General features: G+C 51.8%; 1 protein-coding gene across 1 annotated transcript in view; it reads left to right on the plus strand.

Moving 5' to 3' along the window:
* The window catches only part of EFCAB12 (EF-hand calcium binding domain 12), a 28,178-nt gene that overhangs the window by 7,485 nt on the left and 8,472 nt on the right, over window positions 1-12,221 (plus strand). The window contains exons 3-6 of the mRNA XM_060161112.1: window positions 377-562; window positions 2,345-2,501; window positions 4,494-4,690; window positions 7,077-7,275. Of these exons, the coding sequence (XP_060017095.1) occupies window positions 377-562; window positions 2,345-2,501; window positions 4,494-4,690; window positions 7,077-7,275 (739 nt within the window). The remainder of the gene's footprint in view (window positions 1-376; window positions 563-2,344; window positions 2,502-4,493; window positions 4,691-7,076; window positions 7,276-12,221) is intronic.

Genomic DNA, 12,221 nt, shown 5'->3' on the forward strand with positions numbered 1-12,221 from the left:
CTCAGAAGGGGCAGAGGCTGGGAGGTGAGGGCAGCGGCAGTAGGAAGCTCCGGGCTGGGGCATGAATGTGCACCGAGAGCCCAGTGCAATTACAATACTGACTGGTCTGACAGGAGAGATGTGGATAAGAAGAAAGTTTTACTTCTCATATTGTCCAAGCCTCTTGTTTCTCATGGGAAGTTGGAGGCCCAGAGATCCCCCAGGCGTCCCGTGGCAGGACGCACCTGCCGGAATCCAGCGCTCCTTGCCCTCCCCCTTGCTGTCTGTTCAGGGTGGCTCAGACTCTCTCTCTCCCACTTCTTACTCTGGGGATCTAGCTCCATCGGCCTGTCTCCCCCAAACTCTCCCCTCTACCCCACTCTCTTGCCTTTTTCAGAAGAAAAGCCCGCGACCCCTCCACCGGCAGGTGCCCCCGCTACCACTGCCCAAACCCTCTGCCCTGTCGGCCTTGTACTCTTACCTGTGCAGCCACAAGATCAAGATCCAGGAGATATTTCACAAGGTGGAGCAGGGCAAGAACCAGAGGATCTCCAGGGAGGAGTTCATCACGGCTCTGAAGGCGGTAAGCGCATCCCCCGCCCCCGAGGCTGGCCTGACTGGGGGATGGAGGGCGCCCATGCACCACCCTCCCCCCGCTGCCCCCTCCCCAGATCCTGCTCCGACTATCAGCCGTATTACTTATAAAGCCGCACTGGTATATGTGGCTTAACCTGAGGCCCCATCAGACCCCTAAAGCCACCCTGCACCGACCTGACCTTGAAAGGCCCTAGCTGAGTGGGAAGTCTGCGGAGTCAGCCCCATAACCCGCCAGCTGCTTGGGGAATCACCCCAGAACTGAGCACAGAGAGAGCTGGGCCTTCAGTCCTGCCTCTAGAACCTTCTAGAACTTCTGGAACCATCATTGGCATATGACTCACCCGGGGTCTTGTTAAAATGCAGCCTCTCTCTCAGCTTCCATCTTGTTAAAATGCAGCTTCTTGTTAAAACGCAGTGGAAGCGCAGAGTCCTCACCACTGGACCGCCAGGGAAGCCCCCCCAAGATGCTGCATTCTAACAAGCTCCCAGCGATGCCTGTGGTACAGGTCCACGGACCACACTTTCACAGGTTATTCAAAAATTCAAACTAGTTGTAAATAAATAAAAATCCAGTTCCTCAGTCACAGCAGCTACAGTTGGAGTGCTCAATAGTCACATGTGGTGAGTGGTCCCTCCACTGGATCCCTCAGACATAGAACATTCCCGTCATCCCTTCTATCGGTCTAGCAGAGGTTTGCTAACTATGGCCCAGGAGTCAAATCCAGCCAGTCTCTTGTTTTTGTAAATAAAGGTTTTTTTCCTGTAAATAAAGTTTTATTGGAACACAGCTACAGCCATTATTCTACATATCGACATGGCTGCTTTCATGCTAGGAGGGCAGAGTTGAGTAGTGATGACAGAGATCACGTGGCTCCCAGAGCCTAAAAATATTTACTATCTGGCCCTTTCCAGAAAAAGTTTGCCGACTCCTGGTCTGGGTGAATTAAGCTTTTATATATTTTGAATACAAGATACCTTTTAAAAAAACTTTAGGAAGGGGAATGCTACATCTTTTATGGTCTTAAATTATCACCAGTTTTCCCACTATCATATTATGACATGTAATTATCAAAACAACATTTCAAAGCATTTAAAACAACAAAAAATGAAGAGTTGTTAATCAATGTAACCAAAAAGATAAAACATTAAGTCCTTTAGCACCAGGTAAGTTCTGATCTTCTTTAAGTAAAGCTCAGTGAATAATATCTACAGTCTAAAGAAGCTGACGAAGTTGTATTTCCTTTCAAACTTTTCTTCTTGAATATTCGATATTGCTGGCAAGCATTTTACTTCTCTGAAGTTGCTCACCATCCTTAAAGGAGTAATGTGTATCAGATTTCCGATTCTTTTTTACTTCAGTTCAGGGAGGCTTATGTGTCCCTCATGGACAGGGATGACAGACGTGAAATCCTTCTTCCAGCCCAGCACAGGAAGGCTGTCATTGAGATTGGAATGGAGTGGGGAGGGAGGCCAGAGGAAGAAGTAACAGACTCTGCAAAGATGACGATATGTCTGGACTGGGTTTTGAAGGAGGGATGGGAGTTTTTCAGGCAGGAAGTGGGAAATGTCTGAGTAAAGGCAGAGGGTGAGAACGTGTAGGGTGTGTTCAGGGCCCCAGGAAGGGCTCTGAGCTGCTGGGCAGAGACCTTGGGTGTGGGCTGGGAGTGGCTGAGGATGAAACTAGACGGGGAGGTGAGGCCAGGCTGGCTGTCCTGGCAGGACGTTTGGAGCCTGCCCGCCCGCCTTGGGGCTTCTCTTCTCTCCTCAGGTTGGAGTCCCTCTGAAAAGCCAGGAGGTGGAGGACATCGTGATGTATCTCAGCTCTCTGGGAAAGCACAAGAGCATCACCGTGGATAACCTGGCCAGCATCTGCGAGCAGTGGTCTTCGGCTCAGCAGAAAAGCACCCTGGCAACTGCAACAGAGTGTACATATCCACCTCCACCCCCGTGTCTCCACTTCCGCATCCTGGGAGCCAGTGTGATGGAGGCAGCCTTGGCTCACTTGAGTGTGTTCTCCACCTCTGGCTTACTATAGGTGGGCCAAGCCTCCCTCTGGTATTTCCAGGCCCAGAGATCAACCGCAGGGTAGATATTCTCTTGAGTGCCCAGCTACTGGGTCCATTCAAAGATGAATGAGGCCCAGCCCTATCCTTAAAGGAGGATTCTCAAAGGGTGGTTTTAGCCCATCAAAGTCCACCTGATAGGCTGAGACTGACCCAAACGGCAAGCCTTTCCACTTGTATGTGGGTCCAAGGCCTTCCCACTATTAATCTACATATTATTGATAAAAAGTTAACTAGAATTCAGAAACTAGAATTAGTACATGTTTAGAGTTTACTGGAAAACCTACTTTGGTATTCTACTATCAGGGATATTAGCAGGGCTGCTGTGAACAGTTGTATAGGTTGTGCACAGCTCAAGTTCCATTTGCCAAGCTCTGTGCTTGTGAAGCCACATCTATCCAGAGGAAGCACAGAGGCAAGTTAGAAATGAACCAGCCGTAGCTCTGCCTATGAATTTACAACACAGGGTACATCATGTTTTTTGTTTGTTTGTTTGTTTATTGTTAGTGCCACTATTGTAAAAAAATTTTTTTTGAACTATAGATAAAATTAAAGCCCTCCCTTGACTACTACCCACCATTCCAGAGTCCTCCTCAAATATAAACACCTCTCTCTTCTTCTAAATGAAACAAATCTTGCTTTGTCCCCACCCTCAGGTTGGCAGGAATTTAATTTCAGACACGTTTGTGAGGGTGGACGTGGGGGGACCTCCTCGCCCTCCCTGAGGTCATGTAAAAGCCCGGGAGGGCAGCAGAGGGGTTTCCTTACGGAGGTGAAGATTTGGGCGGGGTCTCTGGAGTTCAAGGTTACACGGAGCTGGGTGCTCAGCGTCCTCACGGGTAGGTTCTTTTAGAGACGCCTCCCGTAGCGCATCCCCTCCTCAGTCCCACCGGGTAGCGAGATTTCTGACCTCTGATCTCAACAAGGCTCCAGGCCGAGACACCGTCACCCCAGGCACAGTCTCCGTCCCTCTCAGAACCCCAGGGAACCTGAGTGCCCCCACTGTAATGAGATCCTGTACCCTTTGTGTCTGGTGCATCCTTGAGGTCTCCTCGAGTTGGGTGGGCTTTCCCACCCACACTCCTTTTGCCTTGTCATTATGCATTACCAAAGCTTATCATTATCCACATAGTTGGCTGCAAGTTATTTGCTGAATGATCAGAGTGCCCCAGACACAAACGTGCTGGTACACGTTTGCAGCAAAGGTATTTGGGACCCATTATTCCCTAAGAGCCAAGAGCAGGTATCTGCTTGGCCAGTGCTATCTCAGTGTCCTCACTGAGTTCCTTTTCCCTGGAGAGCAGCAGTGGGTAAGGTAAGCGGACTTGGGTATCTCTTGCTTTGCTTAAAGGGGCAGTAGCATCAAGATTCTGGACGCCTGGCTTACAAGGGAGAAGGCGGTGGCTTTGGGGCACCCCCTGTGGGCTGCAGAGCTTTACCCTCATTTACCCACAGCATTAGGTCATTTTCTCCTTCCAGTCCCGGGAGGTCAGGGCTACTATTCATGCTTTGCAAGGAGGAAGCTGAAGCTTGGAGAGGCTGAACACCTGTCCACAGTCTCAAAACTAAAAGGTGGCAGGGCCAGGATTTCATTTCTTCCCGGGACAGTGGAGGCCTGGAAACAGGATGCTGGAGGATGAGAATGGCAACAGGAGGGCTTGTGGCCACGGTGCAGGTGACGGAGGAGGTGGCCACACTGGAAACGGAAGAAGGGACACCTTCAAGGTGCACCTCAGATGGCACTGACTGGACACGTGGGCACCTGCTTGGTGATACTGGTTAACTGCTTGGTGGATTCCATGGCTGGGCACCCTCTCAGTTCCTCCTTCCTCTGTCTCTTCCCTCTGCTCCTAGACTATAGATCTGCCAAGGACAGTGGTTCCCCACAGAGTCCATCCAAGAAGCAGCAGGAGAATTTAGCCCCAGAGCCTCTCAAGATGGACCTGCTGACCGTACCCGTGGTCGACACCGAGATGGAGGCCCAGCCCATGACCCTGGAGGAGATGGACGATGTGGGCAAGCAGTACCGCGAGAAGAAGCGGCAGAGCAAGGTGCCCCCGCCAACAGGGGAGGGATGGGGCTTGGAGACTGGGCAGGCCTGGGTTCAAATCCACTGCCCCTGCATCACCTTCTGGCCAGGGGAGCTCTTAGTAGGGGGCTTCCTTACCTCCCTGTTGCCTCTTCTGTATGTAAGAATGGCACTTACCTCACAAGGTTTCTGTGAAGATAAAACGAGATGATGCATCTGAAAGTATCCCCTTCGTCCAACTCTTTAATTATGACTTCGCATCCTGAGCCCAGGGCTGCATCTTCATCACAGCTGGAATCCAGGAACCTGGTCTGGGGCCTGGCGCTGAGTAGACACTCCAGAAACAATGTGACGAGTGAAGGAAGGGAATAACTGATTACATGAGTTAATTCATCCAATAAATATTTATCGAGAGCCTGTGATGTGTCAGGCACCGTTCTAGGTGCTGCCTAGAACAAAACAGCCCCAGGCCCCAGGAAGCTGAGAGTCTAGTCAGGGAGGCAGACAGTACTAATATAATACTATCTATCAATAAATATTTTCTACTATATACTTTTTTTGTTTCTTTTTGGTTGCTTGGGGACTTCCTTGCTGCGCGTGGGTTTTCTCTAGTTGCGGCGAGCGGGGGCTACTCTTCGTTGCGGTGTGTGGGCTTCTCATTGCGGTGGCTTCTCTTGTTGCGGAGCACGGGCTCTAGGTGCACGGGCTTCAGTAGTTGTGGTGCACGCAGCATGTGGGATCTTTCCGGACCAGGGCTCGAACCCACATCCCCTGAATTGGCAGGTGGATTCTTAACCACTGAGCCACCAGGGAAGTCCCTCTACTATATACTTTTTATAGTATAAATATGTATGTATATATATACATATATAAAATAAAATGTCAGGTATTGGTAAGTGTTATATTGACTAAGATCTGATTAAGTTGCATGATGAGAAAACCCAAAATGTTAGAGCAAGGATCAGCAAACTTTCCCTGTAAAGGCCCAGATAATAAACATCTTAGGCTTTGCAGACCATGTGGTCTCTGTCACAACAACTCGGCTCTGCCATTGTAGCATGGAAGCAGCCATAGACAACAGCTAAACAGATGAGTATGGCTGTGTGCCAATAAAACTTTATTTATAAAAGCAAGTGATAGGCCAGATTTGACCTATAAACTATACTTTGCTGATTCTGATTTTATTGTATTTATTTATTTTTGAACAAAAACAAGGAAAATTTTGTTAATAGTTGACTACATCAGAGCAGTGATTCAAGTAGACGTCAGAAACTACTTTGGTTTAATTAGAACAAGAGATTTCTATTTTAAAATGCATTCTCGGGGGACTTCCCTGGTGGTCCAGTAGTGAATCCGCCTTCCAATGCAGGGGATGTGGGTTTGATCCCTGGTCAGGGAACTAAAATCCCACATGCCACGGGGCAACTAAGCCCGCACGCCACAGCTACTGAGCTCACGCGCCTCAGCTAGAGAGCCTGCATGCCGCAAACTACAGAGCCCATGTGCCCTGGAGCCCATGTGCCACAACTAGATAGAGAAAACCCACATGCCGCAACTAGAGAGAAGCCCGCGCACTGCAACGAAAGATCCCGCATGCCCCAGTGAAGATTCCACGTGCCGCAACTAAGACCTGATGCAGCCAAAAAAATAAGAAAAAAAAACCTTAAAAAAATTAAATAAATAAAAAATTCATTCTCGGACTTCCCTGGTGGCCCAGTGGTTAAGACTCCACGCTCCCAATGCAGGGGGCACGGGTTCGATCCCTGGTTCGATCCCACATGCCTCATGGCACGGCCAAAAAAAAAAAATGCATTCTCATACTCAAAATAGCTATTTAATCATTTCTTCATAAAATATACTAAGGTAAGCAATGACCTCCATTAACAGCTGATTCTGATTTTAGAAGCTTTAAAAAGATAGACTTTTTCTTTCCTTACAAAGAAATAAGGCCAAAAGTGGCTGTACGCTCCCCAGGCCTCTTCTATACCTTCAATACCTTGCTCTGTCAATACCTATATCTTCAGTACCTTGCTCTGTCATCCTTAACACGTGGTTTCCACTTCAAAGTCACATGTGGCTGCACCTAATTTAAATTCCCACACAGCCAGACAGTCGAATGTAATGTTTCAACAGGACACCTCTAGGGCCTAGTGTATGTATGATACAGTTGTGTGTGCGCTTCCGTGTAAGGGGCTGTGCACACAGAACCGCACACGCTGACCATTCAGATGCTCTTCCGGGGATCACCTTGACCACGTGTGATTTTTCCTCCCAAGCCAGACTTCAGAACCTGCATTCTTTGCTGTTGCCCCTCACGGGGGCCTGGGGGGAGAGGTATACGAGGCTCTACATCTGCCTTGGGCCAGGAGGTGAGGAGGGGTGAGTGCCAGCCTCTGCTCTCTCCACAGCTCACCATCCCCTCCATCCAGTACACGGAGCACAGCGGGAACAAGCACTTGGATGAGCACTGCCTCCCGTCCACCATCCACGGGGAGATGGAGGCGCTGATCAACAGGTCGCGCACCAGCACCTTTCTGGTCTACCTGCAGTGCTGGAAGCTCTGCAAATCCTACAGCCTCCCGCTGACCGAGCACGTCCTCATGAGAGGTAAGGGCCTCGGGGCTGCTCCTCCGGAAGGTGCCAAGGGGGCCCACAGCCAGGGCGAGGATGGCGTCCACCTGAGGTCTGTCCTTCTCCAGCTGACACACATCAAAGCACGCCGCTGCGGCCTGTGGTGGGGACATTGCGGGGCCGGGCGCTGGGGGTGGGGGATGTTGGTGGTGGAGGGAGGAACAGCCCCGCCTGGTTCGCTCTTAAATGGGATTTTACAGCCCTGCAGGGCTGCAGGCTTCACAGGCCTGGAGGTCTGGGTTCCCCAGTCTAGAGCAGGAAGCGCCAGGCCAGGAGTTCCAGGTGAGGGAGCCAGAGGTTGGGCACAAAGAAAGGATCCCGATTTCAGAGAGGGAGTCTGGCTGGAAGTGGTAACTGCTGTGATGCACTGGGTGCTCCAAACCACTTGTCTAGGCCAGGCCTGTTTCTCGGTACTTCTACCACACGGAGGGAAGAAGGCACCGGGAGACAGGTTCTGCTGAGGCCCTTCGCTCTCTGCTCAGACCACAGGCCTCCACCCTGAGATTTCCTACTGGTTCTGCCCTCTGCGTGGGGGAAGGATTGTGTTTTCGCACACGCAAGCAGAGCTGAACCCTCCACATCTCTGGGTGTGTGCTTCTGAGACATGGGACAGGGGAGTGTCCCCATAACCCCCTGCTGACCATGTAGCAATGCCGGCATCCCACATTTATGAGTTTATTTATTTAATGGGCAGGTCACTGTCTGTGCTTTAAAAACACGGAGTGAGCTGCACTTGAGGGCAGAGGTTTTCCCATAGGAACTCTGCAGGAAGGAGCTGTGGCCATACTGGGCATGTGGCTTTCTCAAAAAAGGGGGCCCCCAGAGAGTAGTGTGACTTACCTGAGAACAAGAGTTAACAGTCACGATTGATTGTTTCCATCTTTTCCCCCAGATGGAGGGAAACACGTGCTAAATGTACAGGGCCCTGGGTCTTATATTAGTTTGCTAGAACTGCCATAACAGAATACCACAGACCGGGGGCTTAAACAGCAGAAATGTATTTTCTCACAGTCTGGAGGCTAGAAGTCCAAGATCAAGGTGCCAGCAGCGTTGGTCTCCTCTTCGGTCTCTCTCCTTAGCCTGCCGATGGCCACCCTCTGGCTGTCTCTTCACATGGTGTTTTCCGTGTACACATGAACCCCTGCTGTCTCTCTGTGTGTCCAGACTTCCTCTGAGGTCTCTCTCCTTAGCCTGCCGATGGCCACCCTCTGGCTGTCTCTTCACATGGTGTTTTCCGTGTACACATGAACCCCTGCTGTCTCTCTGTGTGTCCAGACTTCCTCTGAGGTCTCTCTCCTTAGCCTGCCGATGGCCACCCTCTGGCTGTCTCTTCACATGGTGTTTTCCGTGTACACATGAACCCCTGCTGTCTCTCTGTGTGTCCAGACTTCCTCTGAGGTCTCTCTCCTTAGCCTGCCGATGGCCACCCTCTGGCTGTCTCTTCACATGGTGTTTTCCGTGTACACATGAACCCCTGCTGTCTCTCTGTGTGTCCAGACTTCCTCTGAGGTCTCTCTCCTTAGCCTGCCGATGGCCACCCTCTGGCTGTCTCTTCACATGGTGTTTTCCGTGTACACATGAACCCCTGCTGTCTCTCTGTGTGTCCAGACTTCCTCTGAGGTCTCTCTCCTTAGCCTGCCGATGGCCACCCTCTGGCTGTCTCTTCACATGGTGTTTTCCGTGTACACATGAACCCCTGCTGTCTCTCTGTGTGTCCAGACTTCCTCTGAGGTCTCTCTCCTTAGCCTGCCGATGGCCCCCCTCTGGCTGTCTCTTCACATGGTGTTTTCCGTGTACACATGAACCCCTGCTGTCTCTCTGTGTGTCCAGACTTCCTCTGAGGTCTCTCTCCTTAGCCTGCCGATGGCCACCCTCTGGCTGTCTCTTCACATGGTGTTTTCCGTGTACACATGAACCCCTGCTGTCTCTCTGTGTGTCCAGACTTCCTCTGAGGTCTCTCTCCTTAGCCTGCCGATGGCCCCCCTCTGGCTGTCTCTTCACATGGTGTTTTCCGTGTACACATGAACCCCTGCTGTCTCTCTGTGTGTCCAGACTTCCTCTGAGGTCTCTCTCCTTAGCCTGCCGATGGCCACCCTCTGGCTGTCTCTTCACATGGTGTTTTCCGTGTACACATGAACCCCTGCTGTCTCTCTGTGTGTCCAGACTTCCTCTGAGGTCTCTCTCCTTAGCCTGCCGATGGCCACCCTCTGGCTGTCTCTTCACATGGTGTTTTCCGTGTACACATGAACCCCTGCTGTCTCTCTGTGTGTCCAGACTTCCTCTGAGGTCTCTCTCCTTAGCCTGCCGATGGCCACCCTCTGGCTGTCTCTTCACATGGTGTTTTCCGTGTACACATGAACCCCTGCTGTCTCTCTGTGTGTCCAGACTTCCTCTGAGGTCTCTCTCCTTAGCCTGCCGATGGCCACCCTCTGGCTGTCTCTTCACATGGTGTTTTCCGTGTACACATGAACCCCTGCTGTCTCTCTGTGTGTCCAGACTTCCTCTGAGGTCTCTCTCCTTAGCCTGCCGATGGCCACCCTCTGGCTGTCTCTTCACATGGTGTTTTCCGTGTACACATGAACCCCTGCTGTCTCTCTGTGTGTCCAGACTTCCTCTGAGGTCTCTCTCCTTAGCCTGCCGATGGCCACCCTCTGGCTGTCTCTTCACATGGTGTTTTCCGTGTACACATGAACCCCTGCTGTCTCTCTGTGTGTCCAGACTTCCTCTGAGGTCTCTCTCCTTAGCCTGCCGATGGCCACCCTCTGGCTGTCTCTTCACATGGTGTTTTCCGTGTACACATGAACCCCTGCTGTCTCTCTGTGTGTCCAGACTTCCTCTGAGGTCTCTCTCCTTAGCCTGCCGATGGCCACCCTCTGGCTGTCTCTTCACATGGTGTTTTCCGTGTACACATGAACCCCTGCTGTCTCTCTGTGTGTCCAGACTTCCTCTGAGGTCTCTCTCCTTAGCCTGCCGATGGCCACCCTCTGGCTGTCTCTTCACATGGTGTTTTCCGTGTACACATGAACCCCTGCTGTCTCTCTGTGTGTCCAGACTTCCTCTGAGGTCTCTCTCCTTAGCCTGCCGATGGCCACCCTCTGGCTGTCTCTTCACATGGTGTTTTCCGTGTACACATGAACCCCTGCTGTCTCTCTGTGTGTCCAGACTTCCTCTTCGGTCTCTCTCCTTAGCCTGCCGATGGCCACCCTCTGGCTGTCTCTTCACATGGTGTTTTCCGTGTACACATGAACCCCTGCTGTCTCTCTGTGTGTCCAGACTTCCTCTTCGGTCTCTCTCCTTAGCCTGCCGATGGCCACCCTCTGGCTGTCTCTTCACATGGTGTTTTCCGTGTACACATGAACCCCTGCTGTCTCTCTGTGTGTCCAGACTTCCTCTTCGGTCTCTCTCCTTAGCCTGCCGATGGCCACCCTCTGGCTGTCTCTTCACATGGTGTTTTCCGTGTACACATGAACCCCTGCTGTCTCTCTGTGTGTCCAGACTTCCTCTTCGGTCTCTCTCCTTAGCCTGCCGATGGCCACCCTCTGGCTGTCTCTTCACATGGTGTTTTCCGTGTACACATGAACCCCTGCTGTCTCTCTGTGTGTCCAGACTTCCTCTTCGGTCTCTCTCCTTAGCCTGCCGATGGCCACCCTCTGGCTGTCTCTTCACATGGTGTTTTCCGTGTACACATGAACCCCTGCTGTCTCTCTGTGTGTCCAGACTTCCTCTTCGGTCTCTCTCCTTAGCCTGCCGATGGCCACCCTCTGGCTGTCTCTTCACATGGTGTTTTCCGTGTACACATGAACCCCTGCTGTCTCTCTGTGTGTCCAGACTTCCTCTTCGGTCTCTCTCCTTAGCCTGCCGATGGCCACCCTCTGGCTGTCTCTTCACATGGTGTTTTCCGTGTACACATGAACCCCTGCTGTCTCTCTGTGTGTCCAGACTTCCTCTTCGGTCTCTCTCCTTAGCCTGCCGATGGCCACCCTCTGGCTGTCTCTTCACATGGTGTTTTCCGTGTACACATGAACCCCTGCTGTCTCTCTGTGTGTCCAGACTTCCTCTTCGGTCTCTCTCCTTAGCCTGCCGATGGCCACCCTCTGGCTGTCTCTTCACATGGTGTTTTCCGTGTACACATGAACCCCTGCTGTCTCTCTGTGTGTCCAGACTTCCTCTTCGGTCTCTCTCCTTAGCCTGCCGATGGCCACCCTCTGGCTGTCTCTTCACATGGTGTTTTCCGTGTACACATGAACCCCTGCTGTCTCTCTGTGTGTCCAGACTTCCTCTTCGGTCTCTCTCCTTAGCCTGCCGATGGCCACCCTCTGGCTGTCTCTTCACATGGTGTTTTCCGTGTACACATGAACCCCTGCTGTCTCTCTGTGTGTCCAGACTTCCTCTTCGGTCTCTCTCCTTAGCCTGCCGATGGCCACCCTCTGGCTGTCTCTTCACATGGTGTTTTCCGTGTACACATGAACCCCTGCTGTCTCTCTGTGTGTCCAGACTTCCTCTGAGGTCTCTCTCCTTAGCCTGCCGATGGCCACCCTCTGGCTGTCTCTTCACATGGTGTTTTCCGTGTACACATGAACCCCTGCTGTCTCTCTGTGTGTCCAGACTTCCTCTTCGGTCTCTCTCCTTAGCCTGCCGATGGCCACCCTCTGGCTGTCTCTTCACATGGTGTTTTCCGTGTACACATGAACCCCTGCTGTCTCTCTGTGTGTCCAGACTTCCTCTTCGGTCTCTCTCCTTAGCCTGCCGATGGCCACCCTCTGGCTGTCTCTTCACATGGTGTTTTCCGTGTACACATGAACCCCTGCTGTCTCTCTGTGTGTCCAGACTTCCTCTTCGGTCTCTCTCCTTAGCCTGCCGATGGCCACCCTCTGGCTGTCTCTTCACATGGTGTTTTCCGTGTACACATGAACCCCTGCTGT

Source organism: Lagenorhynchus albirostris, chromosome 10 (genome assembly GCF_949774975.1).
Source record: "Lagenorhynchus albirostris chromosome 10, mLagAlb1.1, whole genome shotgun sequence".
Classification (NCBI taxonomy): Eukaryota; Metazoa; Chordata; class Mammalia; order Artiodactyla; family Delphinidae; genus Lagenorhynchus; species Lagenorhynchus albirostris.